Here is a 19,310-nt window from a genome sequence, read left to right as displayed (position 1 = left end):
TGTCCTTCATACGCGAGTGCAAAGAAAGCAGAGAGAGGCCCAGCTAGCCTCCTCTGGGAGGGAATTCCATAGGCTGGGAGCAGCCACCATGAAGGCTCTCCCCATGTTGACTCCACATTCAACAACCGATTCAATGGGTCTGCTCTAGTTGGATCTAACCAACAGGATTACAGTCACTGTTTCCTAGTTTTTATGGTACAGCATTTTCCTCCATTCTAGAAAAGGTCAGAATGTCTCTCCTAGGCTTAGTCACTGGCAGCCACAGCTTTAAACTCAAACATACAGGCATTTTATTTCCTTTTTCCCTATCTTTTTGCTTCTGGCTTCTCCTGTCGAATGTAGCTCCAGAGAACTTCTGTGAAATTCAATTCATCCCCAGGCCAAAAGAGATTACCTACTTACTTTTATATTCTAGCGCTGTATAAGACGGGAAGAAAATGTGGAACAAAACAGCTTACTTACAGTGAACACAGCCCAGGAGAGCGCAGAATGTCCTCCGCCGTGCAGAAGCAGCAAGACAGGGCCCTCGGATCCACTCTTGTAAATTCGAAAAGTGTATGAACAGTTAAGGATGTCATAACCATTTTTTGTGCACAGTCTGGAATTTACATATAAATTGCACCATCTTTTCTACCTTGCAAATACACTCTCTTGCCAACTTTTGGTTATTCAATCTACATACTGTATTTGTCACACTGTAAGCAAAACTCTGTCTCAATACTTTGGAAGAGGTGAGACATTCAGTGCCACCCAGTGCTGTTTAAATCACCAAAATCTTTCACAATCACTACCACCCTGTTTGATGGATTGCTGCAAGCCACATTTTGGAAGCCAGGAGGATGAGATTTAACTAGGGGCTGCATCTAAAACAGAGGTTCTTGCAAAAATAGACTGTCTGTTAGTTACACTTTCCTCTTCCAAACAGGCAGTGGCTATTGTGTCACTTCTTGTTTAGAAATGAGGCCTGTCTTGTACTGGAATAGGTGAGGATGTGGGTATAAAGGTCCCCAAAACAACAAAAAGACCAATAGCAGTCTGTGATGACAACAATGATGATAATTTTGTTGTGTTGTGTGCCTTCGTGTCATTTCTATGGCGTTTCCGTGGCAAGATTTCTTCAGGGGAGGGTTATCTTTGCCTTCCTGTGAGGCTGAGAGAGTGTAACTTGATCAAGGTCACCCACTGGGTTTCCATGGCCAAGTAGGGACTCAAACCCTGGTCTTCAGAGTCATAGTCCAACACTCAAACCACTCCACCAAGCTGGATGTCAACAACAACAGCACCTATTATTATTGTTGTTGTTGTTCATTAATATCCTGCCTTTTCCCCAGTATTAAGATTCAAGGCACCTTATAGACTATTAAAACTAAAATAGATTAAAAACATAAAAAACCATCAGGAAATATATAATTTTAAAAACCAATTAAAAATTCTTGAGAATTAAAACCACTTAAAAATTCATTACTGACAGAATAGTTAAAAAATGGCAACAAAACACAAATATTAAAAGCCCATTGCAGTCCGTTCTTGAAAGGAACTGTCCTCTTCTGGTGAACATTTAAAAAATAATGATACTGAAATATTGAGAAGGGTGATAAAAACAGAGTGGTACAGCCCTCTGGGATGTTGCAGGGGACCCATTTGGCCCCAGCAAAATCCCTAACGGTTACCTTCCCCTGGTTTTAAGAGTCGTCACTGCTCACATCTCGATTCAAGGATAATTAAATTAAAGAAGGGAGAAAGGATATATCCTTGCCGGAATCGGTCTCCACAACCACGTCTTCCATAGATTCAAAATACTGGCTCCATGGGACCGGAGAGTAGTCACGCTTCCTTCCAGGTCTGAAGGATGGGGGGGGGGGGGGGAGAATTTGTACTTAAATATTATACTCGTGGTTGGCAATACATTTTTAAAAACCAAACACATTTTGCAGCAAACAAGACACTTCTTGAGGACAGAAAATGGAACACCAGACCTGGTCCTGCTAAGCTTCAAAAGAGAGAAAGTAAACCACCCAGGTCTGCTTCTCCTGTCCATTCCAGATGCCAGGCTACGTTTTTGTATACCTTTTCCTAGTTTTATTTTTTATGTTATTTATTTATTAAAATCACTATATCCCACCCTAAGTCAAAAAGAGCTCAGGACAGCATATATATAACAACTTGACCAAATGCAGTTCAAGAACATCTGGAAGGATGCGCCATTCTCAGAACTGGAGTAGTGAAACATCTCAACCTGGCAGGGAATAGATGCTAATGTCTGGGCCAGGTGGGTTTCACAGGATAGACCACTCCAAAGCCCTTGAGATCTTCCCCCTTATTATCTCATTCAGGCCTCTTTTACATGATATGACTCGCTGGAAAAGATTATAATGCTTAGTAAAATGGAATGCCATAGGAAAAGAGGAAGACCACATGATGGGCAAACTGATTCAATCATGGAAGCCATGCCTGTCTCTGTCTTGAGTTTGCAAGACCTGAGCAGGTCCAGTTGATGAGCAGAGATCATGGAGGTCTTTCATTCAGAGGGTCACCATAAGTCAATGGCTGCTGCCACACTGCACAATTAATGCTGTTTGACACTGCTTTAGTGGCCATAACTTCTTCCTAAAGAATCCTGGGATCTGCAGTTTGTTCTAGCACCAGAACTCTCTGACAGAGAAGGCTAAATGGCTAAAAAACCCTACAAATCCCAGAATTTTATAGCGCTGACCCATGGCAGTTAAAGCTATGTCAAATTGCAGTAATTCTTCAGCATAGATGTAGCCAAAATTTACATGCCAGCGAACAATAGCAACTACTCTGAGGATGGTCTCAGATGTTGATCTCAGGGTACAGGCAGGTTCACAACTTAGAACAGCCCTTGTAAAATAACTTTCCACTAGATTTAGAACCTAACCTTCTTCCAGGAGTAGTAACTCCTACCCTACCTAGACCAAAGGGACCTTGAAACGGTGGTACACGCTCTGGTAACCTCTTGTCTAGATTTCTGTAATGCGCTTTACATGGGGCTACCCCTGTACCCCTGTACCCTTGGAAGCTTCAGTTAGTGCAAAATATGGCAGCCAGATTGGTCATCGGTTCATCAAGGTTTGACCATATTACACCTATCTTAAAAGATCTTCACTGGCTCCGTTTGCTTCCAGGCACAGTACAAGGTGTTGGTTATTACCTATAAAGCCCTACATGGCTTGGGCCAGAGTTACTTGAGGGACTGCATCTCCCTATATAATCTGCCCCGCACTCTTAGAACATCGGGTAAGAACCTATTGGAGTTTGACCCCACTTTAACTGTCATGGCTCAATGCTATGGAATGCTGGGAACTGTGGTTTTGTAAGATATCTAGCCTTCTTTGTCAGATAGCTCTGGTGCCCCAACAAACTGCAGTTCCCAGGAATCCAGAGCACTGAGCAATGGCAGTTAAAGTGAAGTGAAAATGAATAATTTCTGCAGTGCAGATGGAGCCTAAGAAGGTCTTTCCATGCCATCAAAAAGCATATTTGGCTACTCTTAGTACATTTAAGGTGACCCTCTCCGACTCAATGCCTTCCAGATGTGCTGGACTACAACTTCCACCATCACTGGCTACCATGGCTGGCCATGCATGACGGGCATCATTGTTCAACACATCTGGAAGATGCTGGGTTAGGAAAGACTGACATAACGCAATGTGCTCAGTTGAACATCCTTTCCTCAACTGTTCTGAATTCCTCAATTGTTCTGAGCAAAACCAATCAGTTTGTTCACATCAAGTGCCTCAAATCTTCTACCCAAAACACTACCCCTATGTTGTAAGCCTCTTCATGTCCCCTGTCAGGAGAAAGACAGGGTATAAATTCATTAAAGAAATACAGTAAGTATTGGGAGTCATTCTGATATTTGTGTTTTTGTTTTTTTTTACAAATTATTGCTACACCTTTATATTAAACTAACTTTAAACCTCATCGACATGGATAAAGATTAGCAGAGAGGCCTGAATCCTATTAGTTAGTTAGAGTACAGCCACAGAATCAATCGCCAAATAGTTACACTTTAGGAGCTGGGGCTAATTTTGGCATTAAAGAGAGAAAAAAACGCATTTAAAGCATCCTACAAATAAAGTGAAAATGGCAAGTACATTGCGGGTATGATTATCACACGTAATTGTGCAAATAAAGTGATATCAGAAATGCATTGTCACTGAAATCCCCAAAGTAAAAAGATGTGTGTTAATAGTTTTTTGTGACCACTTTAATGGCAGGTTTTGTGCAACGTCATGTGAAATCATTTTGCATAATTACACATTTTTCCCCAGTATATTCACAGGATAAACTCCCGATTTCCTTTGTGTGATAAACCCAATAGTGAATTAATAGGTCTATTCTAGGGTGGAGAGTTAATCGCTGGTCTCCAGGGCAGGTAATCTAGCCCTCAAACCACTATGCCACACTGCATCGCAATAATTTTCCACCCTAATTTAAAAGAAAATCCCATCTAAGAGAAATGTCCTCCGATGATGGTCCATTCTTTGTGTCGGTCATTTCACACAAAACTTGAGCATATCACTTGGAGGTGATGGTGGCCAAAGCCTATAAAATGGCAAAATCAAGGTTTGCTTTTTGGAATTTATAAATATTTTTAAATATTTTCAAGACATGGATGGTTGAATCCATGGATATGAAGGGCAAACTTTATTCTAAACTTCTGCTTAGCAGACATGGGCCATCATCCTATATGGTGCAGCACAGCGTTAGTCTTTCTGTATGCAGAATAGGCACTAAAGCTGGGCATTCACCACTCCCAGATGTATACTACAGAAGCACTGCAGCTCCTGCCCAGCAACAATCCCATGCCAGGCAGAGATGGGATAAGCCTCTCTCTATGTCCTCACAGCCATAGATGAAATGATGCCATCATTCTCTGATGTCCTCTGGAGGTCTCAGCAGATGATGTCATCATTTCACATCTGGCTACGAGGACACAGCTAGACACGCCACAAAATGGCTGGGAGATGGATGAGCTGCAGCAGACTGATGGTAAATTAAGGGAGCTTTTGGTTGGTGCAGAAAGAGGAAGGGAATACCAATCTCTGCACGGAGGAAGAGAAGAGGTACGCATGTGTACGGCTAACTTATGCCTGCGTATATCCCTAACAGTGTGAAGATACACAGCTGCACACTTAGAATCGCCCAAATCATTGTATTCCCCATCACCGGATGGTAAAGAAAGCAGATAGGAATAAAATTAATTCATTTGAGATGTGGTGCTGGAGAAGAGGGGTGAGGATACTGTGGATGGCCAAAAAGGCAAACAAATGGGTCCTAGAACAAATCAAGCCAGAACTCTCCCTGGAAACCAAGATGACTAAATGAAGGCTGTTGTACTTTGGTCACATCATGAGTACGAAAGACATATTAGAAAAGGCAATGATTCTAAGAAAGGTGGAGGGATGTAGAAAGAGAGGAAGGCACATGCCAGATGGATGGACTCCATCAGGGAGACCATGGCCCTGAGGCTACAGGACCTGGTCAAGGGAATAGGAGAGGATATAGGGCTTGGAGACGTCTCATCCACAGGGTCGCCATGAGTCGAGTTTGACTAGAAAGCAGCTAACAACAAACAACAATGGCACTAACAAGATGCTAATTTTTGTGCCAGTTCTAAGCCGGTGCAAAAACTGTCTCCCACCCCATTTCACCCAATATGGTTATATGGTTCAACCAACATTATCAACACAGTATAACTAATCTGGGCATCTTGTGGCATACCAGACTGCCTATCCAGATGAATGTTTCCCTTCAAAAGACATGGTGCCTTAGCATCAAAGGACAGTCCTGGTTTTTTATGCTATATTCTCCTGGTTCAATTGGCAGGCAATGACAGAATGGGCATTTACTTCTCATCTCAACCAGCTGTTCATCAATGGTTAGATCCATTCTGGGTAAGTACATTTGAAATAGTGTAACACAGTTCACACATCATGAAAAGCAGCTGATTCATCAACAATCCTATGCATCACTCATCTCTCTAAGTTCAAGTACCATTTGAATGCACAAAATCTCTTCAGCATCATTGTTACTCTAAAATGGCAGAGCCCTGAAACTCAATGTCAAGACTTCACTTGCCCAAAATACATTCCCTCCATAGAATCATAGAGTTGGAAGAAATCACAAAGGTCATACAGTCCTACCTTATTCCACCATGTGGAAACTATCATCAACCCTAGCTGGCTTAGAAGGATCATGAGGTTTGCAGTCCAGCAGTATCTGGAAGGCCATAAATTACCTCTCTTGTGTTCACATCTCCACATGTAGCATGGTTCCCTTGATGTGCTGTTCAGTCATCCCTTTGGAAATCACCCAAAAGGCTCTCAGCCCACTCTTCTCCTTAAGCGCTGAATACTGTCTCCTGGTCAGCCCACTGTTGTGAAGGCAACCCAAACTCTCCCTGCAACACAGCACCCATTAGTCTTTATGCTGACTGATCAGGCATAGAAGAATCACCTGCATCAATTTGAGAAGAGACTTAGGGAGCCTGGAGAAGAGATGGTTAAAAGATGATATGATAGCCCTGTTTAAATATTTGAAGGATTGTCATATGGAGGATGGAGCAAGCTTGTTTTCTGCTGCTCCAGAGAACAGGACCTGGAACAATGGATGCAAGCTCCAGGAAAAGAGATTCCACCTTAACTTTAGGAGGAACTTCCTGACAGTAAGGGCTGTCCGACAGCGGCACACACTCCTTCCTCGGAGTGTAGTGGAGTCTCCTTCTTTCTTTCTTTATTTATTTAGGTATTTATATCCCGCCCTTCAGCCCTAATGGCTCTCAGGGCGGCTTACAATTATTATTTTTAATCAGACAGGTCCCTGCCCTCAGGCTTACAATCTAAAAGACACGAAACAAAAGGAGAAGGGAATGGTGTAGGGAAAGGGGATGAGGTCCAGTGGTTCTTCTCTCCCTCTGAGGCCTGGACCAAGGCAGATGGATTGGAGGGAGGGCTCTTCCTTCTTCCAGGCTAGTCCTGATGGAGCTGGACCTGCCTGGTGAACTCCCTCTCAGGCCGGTGGATGGCAGTTATGGAGGTCTTTAAGCAGAGGCTGGATGGCCATCTGTTGGGGGATGCTTTGATTGTGAGTTCCGGTATGGCAGAGGGCTGAACTAGATGGCCCTTGAGGTCTCTTCCAACTCTATGGCCTGTTACAGACTGCCAAAATAAAGCTGCTTCGGGTCTCTTTGGGGGCATGCTATTTAAATGATGCATGGGTCCGGAGGTCGCGCCAAAGCCACACTCCATTCCTAAGCACTGGAGTGCAGCTTTGGTGCAGCTTCCAGATTTTTAGGATGCATGCATCATTTAAATAGCATGCCTCCAAAGAGACCTGAAGCAGCTTTATTTTGGCAGTCTGTAACAGGCCTATGATTCTAATTTCACTCGGCAAAAAAGTCTCCCTGCTCTGTGCTGTAATTCTCATCAACCCTGGCCAGCTTAGCCAAGGGAGAAGGGCCATGGGAGTTGCAATCCAACAATATCTCAGAGACCACAACTTGCCCATGTTGCTTTTTGAATAAGCCCAGGATATAGAAATCCTCAGGCTCAGCCATGGAAACCCACTCTTTACAACAAATTCACTGGGGGTCAAAAATTTTCCCATGTACAACAGGACACCAACATTTATATAACACTGGATTATAGCATTCAAAGCACTACACAAATGTTTATCTCAGCACCCCTTACAAGCACCCAAATAGAGTTTAGGTTTTCTATGACAGTTGCATCTGAACTTTGGAATGCCCTTCTGGCTAGGATTTGCCAAACCCTGAAATTTGGACCGCCAAAACCTGTCTCTTTAGAAAGGCTTTCAGCTGAAAATTTCTTTCTTCTTCCTAACAAGGAATATGTTAAGGCTGTTTCGTTTTTCCCTGGGCCTTCACTTCGACTTGGGAGAGTTTGAGGAATTGCTCTCTCTGCTGATCTATAATTTTTGTTTGCTTCTTTTGGTTGGCGTTTTCTACTGGCTGCTTGGTGTCTTTCATTGGAGAACTATTTTATGCCTGGGTTTTTTTGGTGAAAGCTTTCCTTACCTTTCTCATTGGAGAAGATACAGTGAGAGAAATATATGCACACGCATAGTATGAGCGAATATATAAAACACAGCAGGCTGTACAGAGCTCTTTCCTGCCCCACATTACGTATAGGGAAAAATACTGACCTATGTTACACAATTGCTCTAAATGGAATAGGATAATGAGTGCAACCCTTCAAAGCATCTTCAGAGAAAAAGCAATTGAATTGAATGGTTTCTTCATTCCTTCTTTGAAAATAACTATGTCTTCTGAAGGTAGCCCCCTCCAACTGCCATATATACATAGAGTATATATGTATGTGTATACATCTACACTGTAGAAGTAAGGCAGTTTAACACTGCTTTAACTGTCATGGGCCCATCCTACAGAATCATGGGATTTCCAGTTTTGTGGGGCACTAGCCCTGTTTGGCAAGGAAGGCTCAAGCCCTGCAAGATCTGCAAATCCCAGGATTAAATGGGATGGAGCTGCAGCACTCAATAAGTGGTGCAAAGTGCATTATTTCTACAGTGTAGATGCATCCATTAAGGCTTTGACCTGGTTAAAACCCCACACTTCCTTCATGATGACCCCCAACTTAATAAATCCCGCCCCCTAAATTCAGTTACTCCCCACAGGCCCCCCTTTGAAACCCAAACATTGACTGGATGGCCTCTCCATCCTTTCTTTGCAAATAATTCTGTGTAAATTCTGAATTGTAAGTTTCCAAAAAATTCTAAATTGCAAATAATTCTGAATTTCCTGAAGATGCCCTCGGCCAAACAGCCAGAGAGGCTCTGACCCACCCTGAAGCCCACAAGGATCCCCACATTAATTAATTAATCAGTCCCCAAACTCAATTCAGTTGTGCTCAGAGAGCCCCTTTTGAAACCAAGAAGCCGGGCTGAATGCCCTCTCCATCCCTCCTTTGCGAAGGACCACTTCTTCTGACAATAGACAATCCTGTTAAGATCGTGGTGCTATAGTGTTTAAAGTGGTCTCCAACTGCATTATTCCTAGGCTGTAGACACACCCAGAGAGGCTTTGGCCCAGCTTGAACCCCACCTTTCCTTCACAAGGATCCCCAGACTTCATAAGAAAAACCCTGTCTCCCCACAGAGCCCCCTTTGAGACCCAGAGACTGACTGAAGGGCATCTCCAGCCCTATTTGCAAATAACTCTGGATGGCAAACCCTTCTGAATGCCTGGAAATGCCCCAGAGGCCCTGGCCCACCTTGAGCCCCTCTCTTCCTTCACAATGAACCCAAGACCGAATAAAAATCCCCCCCTCAATCCAGTTACTCCCCCAACATCCACTGGGCCCCAAATATGGACCGAGGGCATCCCCAGCCCTTCTCTTTCCGAAATGCCTCTCCCATCATCCACCCAGAGGCCCTGGCCCACCTTCAGCCCCACTCTTCCTTCAGAATGAACCCCAAATGTGACACCCCCCCTAAATCCATTTACTCCCATAGAAGCCCCCCCCCAAAGTGCTCCAGGGCCTCTCCTGCTCCATCCCTCCTTTGCAAATGAGCCAGGGATCCCCAAAGGAAGCCCACTGCCCCCTCCCTCCATTTGGAGACCCCTCCACTCTTGGAATAGACCCCGCCCCTGGCCTCCTCCCTTCCCCGTGACGTCACCCTTCTCTCCCCATGACGTCATGCCTCCAGCTCCCGTGCCATGACGTCATGCCCCCACAAACCCTCCCGAGCCCGGCTTCCTCACCCCATCCGCATCTTGGGGGGGCCCTGCCCGCTTCCCCCCGCGGGGCCCTGGGGCCGAGGGGGCAGGCGGCCCAGCTGCAGCTGCTTCTCCAAGGCGGACATGGCGAGAGAAGCGCGGACCCGGCGGCGAGGGAAAGGGGCGGCCGGGAGGCTAAGGCCCCGCCCTCGCGCGCCCAGGACTACCGCTCCCGGCGGCCACCGCGCGGGCGCGCGAACGGTTCCGCCCCTGCTCCGAGCCCCGAGGCCTCATGGGAAATGGAGTTAGTTCCTCAGTAATGAGAGAAAGGCGGGGCCTGGCTGTGGTATGTGAGGGAAGCGCGCGGCGAGCATCATGGGAAATGGAGTCCCGGCAGCGGAGGAGACGCCAACGACGTGATGACGTAAGCTAGAAAGATGTAGAACTAGAAAGATGTGGCAGATTTTAACGTTTTGAATTGATTGTCATGTAAACTTGTGGCACTATATTGATAAATGATTGACGATGATGATGTGCCTCTGAACTTTTCCTATCTCTATGGCGCTGGCTGGCTTCCTCTCAGACAAAATGGCGGCGCTGGCGCTGGCGGCCGGGCTTTCCTCCCGCCGTTTTCCCAGGAGGCATTGCGGCGGCGGCGGCCGTGGTTGCTATGCAACGGGGAGCAGGCAGGGCCTGGTCGCGGCCTAGTTGCGAGGATGAAGCAGAAGAAGGCGAAGGGCCTCGCTGCTCGCCCCGCCGGACCTGGGCGCAAACGGAAGGGTGAGGAGGGGGTTAAGTCACGCACCTTGGGAAAGTTGGAGGACTACAACTCCCAGTATCCCCCGACCTGGACGGATTGGTCTCTGGGCGGCGGGAGGATTCTGGGAGTTGTAGTCCAAATGGTAACTTTGCTCCTTCCCAGTCCCAGCTGTGAAAGAAAGCGGCTCCAGTCCCGTGGGGTTCTGGGATTTGTAGTTTGTTGTTGGGGCGCCAGAGCTCTCTGGCAGAGAAGGCTAAATCTCCCAGGGACCTGAAATGGTTTTAGTGGTTTATAATCATTGTTGTGTTAGAAACTGTGTTCTGTGTGGAAGGAGGGAGGGAGGGAGGGGAGGGGGTTTGTATTGCATTTTATTTGTGTACAGGGATTTATTACTGTATTGTTGTGTTTTATTGTGATTGTAAGCCGCCTCGATCCCATGGGAAGAGGCGGGATATAAACATGGTCTTCTTCTCTCAAGTAGAAAGAATAGTGATTGCATTTTATTTGTGCTCTTTCCACATTCTCAGGGGTCCCTCACCCAGAACCCCGGTCAATTTGGAGGGAGGGGCCGCTGGAGTAGTTCAAGCTGCAGAGGAAGGTCCAGTGTATCTCTCCTCAAAACACGGTGGTGGTTGTTGTTGTTGTTGTTGTTGTTGTTGTTGTGGCAGCCTTCAAATCATTTCTGATTTATGGCAATCCTAAGGTGAACCTGTTATGGGGTTTTATTGGCAAGTTTCTTCAGACGGGCTTTGCTATTGCCATCCTCTGAGGCTGAGAGAGTGTGACTTGCCACACTTGACCCAGTGGGTCTCATGACCAATCTGGGATTCGAACCTTGGTCTCCAGAGTCCTGGTCCAGTGCTCAAACCGTTGCACATGACGCTAGCTGTCAGGAACACTGCGTGTCTGCTCTTCCCAAGACGATGAAACAACTCCCAGACTTGGTCAAACAGGAGAGTTTATTGAAAGGAGAACAGAACACATTTTAAGGGTACAGTGCGCCTGTGCCATACGCGGGCGCACCATACACAGCTTCAAGCTTACGCTGAAGCAACACGGCAGTTGGACAAATGGTGTGCGCACTGCGCCACAAGCATGCACCCATTGTTTCCAATGGGACACAAGCATACGGGAATTCCCCCCACATAAGGGAACGACCCACTGTACATATAATTCAGGTTTATTCTAATGCATGGTTACCATAGGCTTTGTGGCAGTCAAACAAAACAAATAACATGAAGTCAAAGTTTTTCATGGCCGGCATCCATAGTTTTTTGTGGGTTTTTCGGGCTGTGAGACTGTGTTCTGGAAGAGTTTATTCCTGACGTTTCCCCTGCATCTGTGACCGGCATCTTCAGAGAATGCTGGCATGGAAATGAATGCTGTGTGTGTGTATGTGTGTGTACACAGTACTGTTAGTTGAGAGGAAGCGATTTGCATGTTAATCTATGTCCTGTTCTGCTAGTGAATGGCAAGGCCTCGGGATTTCTCTTTAATTAATGATCCATTGTCTGCTGGGAAACAGGCCACCCTCCCCATACCTGGGCTTGAGCTCATGCGGATGGCAAACCTGGGCGGACAAAGTGGCACGTGTGCCCAGGAGCGCACTGCCATTGAAATCAATGGGTCCTGAGGTCTTGCGGCTTTCCCCATACACTGGGGGGGGGGGGGGCGGATCCCCCACGTTTACAAAGGACCAACTGTATATTTGAAAGAATATAAACTTTCTGAGTAGATGAATCACTCAGGTTGTCCAAATAACTGTGCGGTGTTCTACCACTTCTTCCAGATCTCAGCGATGTCACCCCATCTACAAGCTTGCCACCTCTTGTGGAAGGACAATTGCGCTGCTTTCTAAAGCTGACGATCAGCAAAATCCTATGGATGGTTTCTAAGCCAACATCTCCCTTCCTCATCCGGGTGAGATGGTGGGGAGAAACCTCGGATGGCACGGTTTTTGTTCCTCGCGACCCCTCACAGACTGAGCAAAAAGCGATTAAAACTACCACTCGCTACGCAATTCGCTGTGGACCAAAACAGTTTACCTCCTACCTAACAGGTACTGGCTGCATCCTTGATGCCTAAGTGTGTATTTTGTTGTTGTTGTTGTTATCATCATCATCTATTTATACAGCATCATCAGTTTACATGGCACTTAACAAGTAAAAAAAACAAAACAGTTCACTAAAACATGAAACAAAAGGGAAGGGGGATAGCAGCAGATTAAGGGGGATTAAGTCCCACAGATACTGCCTCTTCTTCACTCCCTCTGAGGCCACTGTAGTACAGGTTGAATATCCCTTACCCAGAATTCAGATATCTGATATATTCCAAAATCCAAAATTATCCACATGGCTGGCAGAGATAGTGGCACACTTGCTTTCTGATGGTTCAATGTACGCAAACTTTGTTTCATGCAAAACATTAGGAAATATATTGTGTATAAAATTACCTTCAGGTTAGATGCATAAATTGCATACGAAACATAAATGAATGTCATGTTTAGACTTGGATCCCATCTTCAAGATACCTCATGTATACAAATATTTCAAACTCTAAAAAAACTCTGTAATTCAGAACACTTCTTATCCCAGACATTTCAGGTAAAGGAGACTCAAACTGCAACCGTTAGGATGGAAGTAGGGTCTTTCATCAGCTTCTGGGCCTGGCATGATAGAGCTGTGCCTTCCTCCTCTCCCTCCAAGGCCAGAGCAGTGACAATTGGGGTGGGAAGAAAACCATTTATCTGCTTCTAGGTTTAGGCGTGATGTTGATTTAGGACTGGAATACATTGCTAAAGGAAAAATGGAAAGAAAAGGCCAAGAATGTATTGGCCAACTGTGATAAGGAGGAACTTTCCCCAAAGTACAGGGTGCAGAAGACCAATAGAGCTGTGTTAGCAGCAGTTTGCTCAGCTCTGTGTATTCTAGTTGATGGTACCTCTCTAGTGTCTACAGGAGCAGTTTTTCCCAGCCTTGCTACTGTGATCTTCTCCATGGAATGTGTATGTTGAGTACTTGAGGTCAATCCCTTTCTCATCATACTTGATTGATCCATTTTTAAGGGCTTAGATTTAGGGCATTGCTTCTCAAAAAAGAATTCTCCCCCCCCCCCCATTTAAATTTTGCTTCTGTCCCCAAATTTTTAGCTCAGCAGAGACTGAGATACTTGGCCATTTACCGTGTTTGCATTCCTGTGGTCACTTTGCCTTTTACATTGTATTTCCAAATGTTCAACTGAAGTTTTAGATTACTGCAATTAGAAATTTGGGGTCTGAAAGAAAATTTCATAGGGGCTGGACTGAATTCTTTTAGTTGGAAGAGAGTGCAAGGGCAATCTAGTCCAACCTCCTGTCATGTAGGAATACACAACCAAGCACTCCTTAAAGGCAGTCATCCAACCTCTTTTTAAAGAGGTTCAAAGGAGAGTTCCCCATTCTTTGAGGCAATCTGTTCTACTGCTGAAGAGCTCATACACTCAGGAAGTTCTTCCTAATGTTTAGGTGGAATCGTTTTTCATATGACTTGAACTCACTGGTTTATGTTCTGGTTCTGAATTATTCTGTATCACTCGCAGATAAGGCCATTTATGTAATTTCTGGAAACATTCCTAGGAGAATACCTGCTTTCACAGCATTTTATAAATTACACATTAATGGCCTGGTAGTTTTGAGAGATGCAATTCAGGTATTGGAATAGCCCTTCCTATTGCTCCTTTTGCTTCCATCTCATTCTAGGCCCTTCCATCATGCCTTGCTCCCTGTCTGTGCATCAGTTTTTATTTACATTGCGGCCATGGGTGGCGACTATTAGGTTAGAAGTGAGGAATTAGCTTTTGTACATAGATTTACTTGATTAATGCAACCATTTTTGTTTTTTATGGTTAAAAAGTATACAGTATTTTATTTGTGATTTCTTTGTCTGACTAGTCTAACAGCCATTTTTATTGTAGATATGGGCGCTCTTATCCTGGAAGTAATGACCAAATCAGATCACCTTCCAATTGGACGGGTTCAGATCAGGGGGCTGGCACAGCTCTCTCCTAGCCATCCTCTCAGTGGATTTTTCACCATTGTTTCGCCAACATCTGAGAAGATGGGAGAGCTGCAGGTATCTCTGAAACCTTTCCCTGCCTAATGCTTTTTTCTTGATCGCATGCATACATATGTACATATATTGGTGGGTGCGGAACATCCAAATTTTATCCCAGATCCCAGACCAAGGCTTAGGGACTCTGTGTGTGTTTAACCTGGAATAGAAAAGACTGAGAAGTGATATGATAGTAAAACTTAAATACCTGAAGGGATGTCATGTAAGAAGACAGCAAACTTGTTTTCTGCTGTTCCAGAGACTAGAACACAAACCTATAGGTTTAAATAACAAAGAATGTCAAGAAAACATTAGAAAGAATTCATTGACTGTAAGAGCTGTCTGGCAGCGGAACAGACTGTCTCACAGGGTTTTGGGTAATCCTCCTTTGGATGTCTTTAAACAGAAGTTGGATGGATGTCTCTTAGAAGTGCTTAAAGTGTCTATTCCTGCATGGTGGAGGTTGAAATAGGTGGCCCTTGAGGTCCTTCCAGTTTTGTGATTCTGTTCAGAATGCAGAAAAATAACAAGCTGGGATCATCCTGGGATCAGGAGCCTAGTTGGTTCACTGTGATGGTTAGGGAATGATTTGGGGGAATGTATGGAGATGAGGAGGGGGCAACCAGTCACAGAGGACCTCTGGCCTTCAGAGGAACAGCATCCAGTAAGAGAAAGGAAAGGGGCTAGTTGAAATTTTAAAACTGATGAAAAATCCTCCCTTTTCCCAAACTTGTAAGGCAGGGCTGGCCCTCTTTGGCAAAGCCAGTTGTTGTCCTTGTTTCCTCACAGTAGGCAACACTTCTGCATTTTAACCTGAGAAGAGGGTCCCAGTGACTGGAAATCCACTTCTGATTTTGACTTAGTGTTTTCCTCAGCATTTTATGAGGTGTTTTGGTAGATGGAGGTATTTTGGGAAACACTTGGCGGCATTTGGACATTTCTTTTTTGCCTGAAAAAAATGTAGACTTTGGAGCTTGGAAGGCATAAAAATGCTGTATGTGGACCATACTTTCCCCATCCCTGCAATATAGTAAAGAGCTATTCACTCTGTTTTCATTCTACGGTTCCCAGAATTTTAATTTTTTTTTTTACTCAGCTGGTTTAAGCATGCTGGTCATTAAAAGCTTCAGTTTGATTATAACCTTTGACTTGAAGTTTCTGTATTTGAGAGAACTTTCCCTTGAAACTGAAGAAACTATATTATTAATCAATTAACCTACTATTATCTTACGAAGACTTACGCCAAAGAATTTTTTGTTCTGAGAATTGGATTTCACTGGTTTTTGGCTCCAGAGTAAAAATCTAACTTCTAATTATTGTTAAAACTTTTGAAAATCAGATCTTCCTTCATAATTTCTGGTCACAGAGTTTATTGCAAAGACCTTCAGTAGACATATGCTGCCTTTGTGCAGTGGTCTTAAATGTGAACTACAACTCCCCAATGCAAATACCTGAGTCATGAATGTGTTAAGAGGGCTCAAGCAAGCACTCATGCTGCTGTCTCTTTATCTCCAACTCTCTGCAATATGGGGATAATTGTACTGACCTACCTGGCCAGGTTGTTGTAAGGATCCCTGGAAGAGCATATCTTGGTAGTTTAAAGGATCAGATAAAATAACATATAAATGTTAAGTATTATTATTATTACAAGTCCTTTCATATGTTCTCTTTTTAGGTATCACTAGTTCTGGAACCTCTGTCTGAAACGTATGATGGCAGTAGTTCCATCCCAAACACAGACATGAGCTTCAGTGTTGGTTTACCGGCTCCAGGAACCAAAGAAGCACTTGAGTCTAGCCAGTTTCTTGCTCCACCGCCACACCACAGACCACTCAGCACAAAGGTGATTGGGAGAGAGTCTGTGAGCAGTAGTCGAGCTTCTACACCAAGGTGAGTTTTTTGTTTCCCCTTCCAGCTTACTGAATTGTTAAAAATCTATGGATGAAATCTGACATCCTCATGCAGCTCCACATGCACACTTCCATGTTATTCCACTACCTGGTAGCGGTTAAGCCCTGGGAGGGGGCCTTTTGGCTGTCACTGACTGGTGGGGAAGGGAGGTTGAGACCATGAGAAGCAGCTGATCTCAGTTCGGTCGGAGCAGAGAGGGGGTGAAATAAGGGTGCTCTCTCAAATCAGAGGCATCTCCTATTTTCCTTTCTCCAGGAGCCAAGAACAACCTCCCCTTCCGTCCCCTGCATTCTTCCTTCCTTTTCCCTGTGGTAAGAAGGAACAGCAGCAGTCCTTGGGCTTGACAGCTACTAGACTTAGGAGGTTTTTGAATGGAGAGCAAGGGCAAGAGAACAGCCCCCTGTGCCTAATTCAAGGGCTGTTCGACAGTGGAACACACTCCCTTGGAGTGTAGTGGAGTCGCCTTCTTTGGGGGTCTTTAAACAGAGGCTGGATGGCCATCTGTCGAGGATGCTTTGATTGAGATTTCCTGCATGACAGGGGGTTGGACTGGATGGCCCTTGTGGTCTCTTCCAAATCTATGATTCTATGTATAAGTTGCACTTAATATATGTGCATCACTCACAGGATGTCAATCATTACCTAAAATGCCAGGGTTCCAGAGGATACCCACAATCAATATTTTTAATAGGGGGAATTTTATTAGGACAGGTGAGGCTGCTGTGAGAGCTTTGAGCAACTAAAAGCAGGGTTCAAGCCTTTATATATCAGTTATAAGAAACGGAGCTCCAGAATGCAAGATCCAAATGTAGGTTTATTTATAGAAGCAAAAGGGGAAATCAGCATTCACAAAAAAATACATACATACAAGAACTAGCTATATAAAAGGTGGTAGCAGATAGTGATTTTTAGGATTGCAAAGTGATACTCTACCTGATTCCAGAAGCAGGGGGTTCTGTCAAATGAAATGGCTCAGCAGCTGCCAACAAATGCTGAGAAGTCAAGCAAGATATTGACAGAGTATCTATCTGAACTCAAGCTAGACCAACTTAGGGGTGCCTTGGCAGGCTTGTTTATACAGCAAAATGTGTATCCCGGAGCAGTTTTGAGATTAAGATGAAGTTCCCAGGAGGGAAGAATAGAACTAGAAGTCTGTAAATGGCTAGATACTCTGAGTGCTCCTTACCAAAGGAGTCTCACTCCCAGAAGAAGGTAATCTTGATCATCTGTTCTAGGTCTATCTCTCCCCCCCCCCCCCTTAAATTCTATCATTATGCAGATTCTGATCTTCATTGATCTCTCCTGGCGAAGTGCCCTGGCTTCCCTCATGCTGAGTCAGCAGTGTCTCCAAATATGGTCCTTATATGGCATGGCTAGTTTTCCTGCACTGAGGTGCCCTCTTAACTACCTGCCTTTAATATCAATGATATCAAAAAGAAGGGTTGTGAAGGGAAGCTCAACTTTGTGTTATCATTAAGAGGTTCAGAAGAGCATTTGTATAGGAGGTTGGTCTGAGGTGGACAGCTTCAGATATACATGATGAAGCAGATCAATCTCTGTAGATGCCAGCCACAGATGCTGGCAAAATGTCAGGAAGAACCTCTTTTAGGACATGGCCACATAGCCTGAAAAAACCACAAAAAACTACAGATCAATCTCCTTAATGAGAATGGAAGATGGAGGTGGAAGAAGGGTACATATCTGAACAGAGTTTAGGAAAGTGCCTGCACAAAGTCTGAGTGGCCAATTGGGCCTATGCTGGTTTCTGTTTTGTAGGTCAGAATGACTGTGGGTACTTCATTCTGCAGTGCTTTTTGCTTTGACCACAAGGGTGCATTTTCTGTCCCCAGTATCCATTAGTGCATTATTGTGACATATACTATGGGAATTATTTTTGGAAAAACAGATTCCTGGTGCCTGTTGTATTTTGTCACTAGTGTTCTAAAGTGATACCGAGATAAACCTGGTAGTATTCCAGTGCCAGAAAAATAATGGCTCCTGGTTTCAAGTTTGTAATTTTATGTTGCCCTTGTCATCATTTTCAATTACTGCTATCAAAGGTTGTACACCTGACTCTTTTGGGAAGCACCTTGGGTCCCACTTTGGGAGAAAGACGGCATACAAATGAAATAAATAAATAATAAATCGTATGGGAATCAGCTTTGCATTAAACTTTCCGCTGTTTTGAAATAGGGGAAAGGACCACTTGTACTTTCAGGAAAACTCTGAGAACCTTGGACTGCAACACCACTTCATCTCAGGGCAGAATGATCCCTTGAAAGCCAACAATCCTGAGCAGCATGGACAATTTCCTAGCAGCTTCAATTATGAGGCTCAACTGAAGTTAGCTGGGAGAAGTCATAACCCAGTCCATGTTCTTTCTTCCAGCAACATGGGCACAAAGGATCTCATTTCAGGTATGCATATCAGCAGTTGGAGTTCATTGATGCATGTAATTATTTAAAATTTGGTGTCAGATTCTCTTTCTTCTATAAGAGGAATGGGAAAATACTCAGGGTCAGGGAGCTGTAAACATCCCTCATCAGACCTTGGAGGGCTCCACCACCAACCCCCCATTTTTTAAAAAAACTGTTTCAAAAATAATTTTACTTATGATGCATACCTTTCAGGGCGTTCACCATGAGGGTCCACCCCCCAGGTTTTTTTAGAGCCAGGAAAGGCCTTCCTTTGAAGCAGGAAGGAAACCAGTTTTTGCCTCCATGTACTGTAGAGGGCATGGGGGCATTTTGAACCAAAATAAATTGAGAAGGCCATGAGGGTTTCAGAAATGGCCTTGGGGACCCCAGTTTCCCAAGTCTTGGTCTGT

The 19,310-nt window shown here is 44.5% G+C and overlaps 2 protein-coding genes across 6 annotated transcripts in view; one reads left to right on the top strand and one right to left on the bottom strand.

Annotated features, from left to right (window-relative positions):
- LOC149320170 (protein phosphatase methylesterase 1) overlaps positions 1 to 9,960 on the bottom strand; it is a 37,438-nt gene extending 27,478 nt beyond the window's left edge. The window contains exons 1-3 of one of the 2 annotated variants that reach the window (XR_016280287.1): positions 9,770 to 9,960; positions 1,749 to 1,842; positions 463 to 555 (exon numbers count right to left, since the gene is read on the bottom strand). Coding sequence is in view for 1 of the 2 variants with exons in the window: in XM_089513073.1 (XP_089369199.1) it covers positions 463 to 555; positions 1,749 to 1,842; positions 9,770 to 9,870 (288 nt within the window). In the remaining variant the exon portion in view is untranslated. The remainder of the gene's footprint in view (positions 1 to 462; positions 556 to 1,748; positions 1,843 to 9,769) is intronic. The other variant, XM_089513073.1, reaches the window with a different exon arrangement.
- Positions 9,961 to 10,031: 71 nt separating this feature from the next.
- C2CD3 (C2 domain containing 3 centriole elongation regulator) overlaps positions 10,032 to 19,310 on the top strand; it is a 72,769-nt gene continuing 63,490 nt past the window's right edge. For 2 of the 4 annotated variants that reach the window (XM_089513070.1, XM_089513069.1), the window contains exons 1-5: positions 10,414 to 10,504; positions 12,274 to 12,543; positions 14,436 to 14,593; positions 16,248 to 16,462; positions 18,677 to 18,900. In XM_089513070.1, coding sequence (XP_089369196.1) covers positions 10,441 to 10,504; positions 12,274 to 12,543; positions 14,436 to 14,593; positions 16,248 to 16,462; positions 18,677 to 18,900 — 931 coding nt within the window. In that variant the 5' untranslated portion in view covers positions 10,414 to 10,440. Of the gene's footprint in view, positions 10,149 to 10,413; positions 10,505 to 12,273; positions 12,544 to 14,435; positions 14,594 to 16,247; positions 16,463 to 18,676; positions 18,901 to 19,310 lie in introns of those variants that run through there. The other 2 variants (XM_089513071.1, XM_089513072.1) reach the window with 2 other exon arrangements.

The sequence above is a fragment of the Sceloporus occidentalis genome, unplaced genomic scaffold, assembly GCF_023333645.1.
Source record: "Sceloporus occidentalis isolate IW3139 unplaced genomic scaffold, rSceOcc1.0.p SCAF_2, whole genome shotgun sequence".
Taxonomy (NCBI): domain Eukaryota; kingdom Metazoa; phylum Chordata; class Lepidosauria; order Squamata; family Phrynosomatidae; genus Sceloporus; species Sceloporus occidentalis.
The sequence above is the reverse complement of the archived record's forward strand: the minus strand, read 5'-3'. Positions and strand labels throughout refer to the sequence as shown.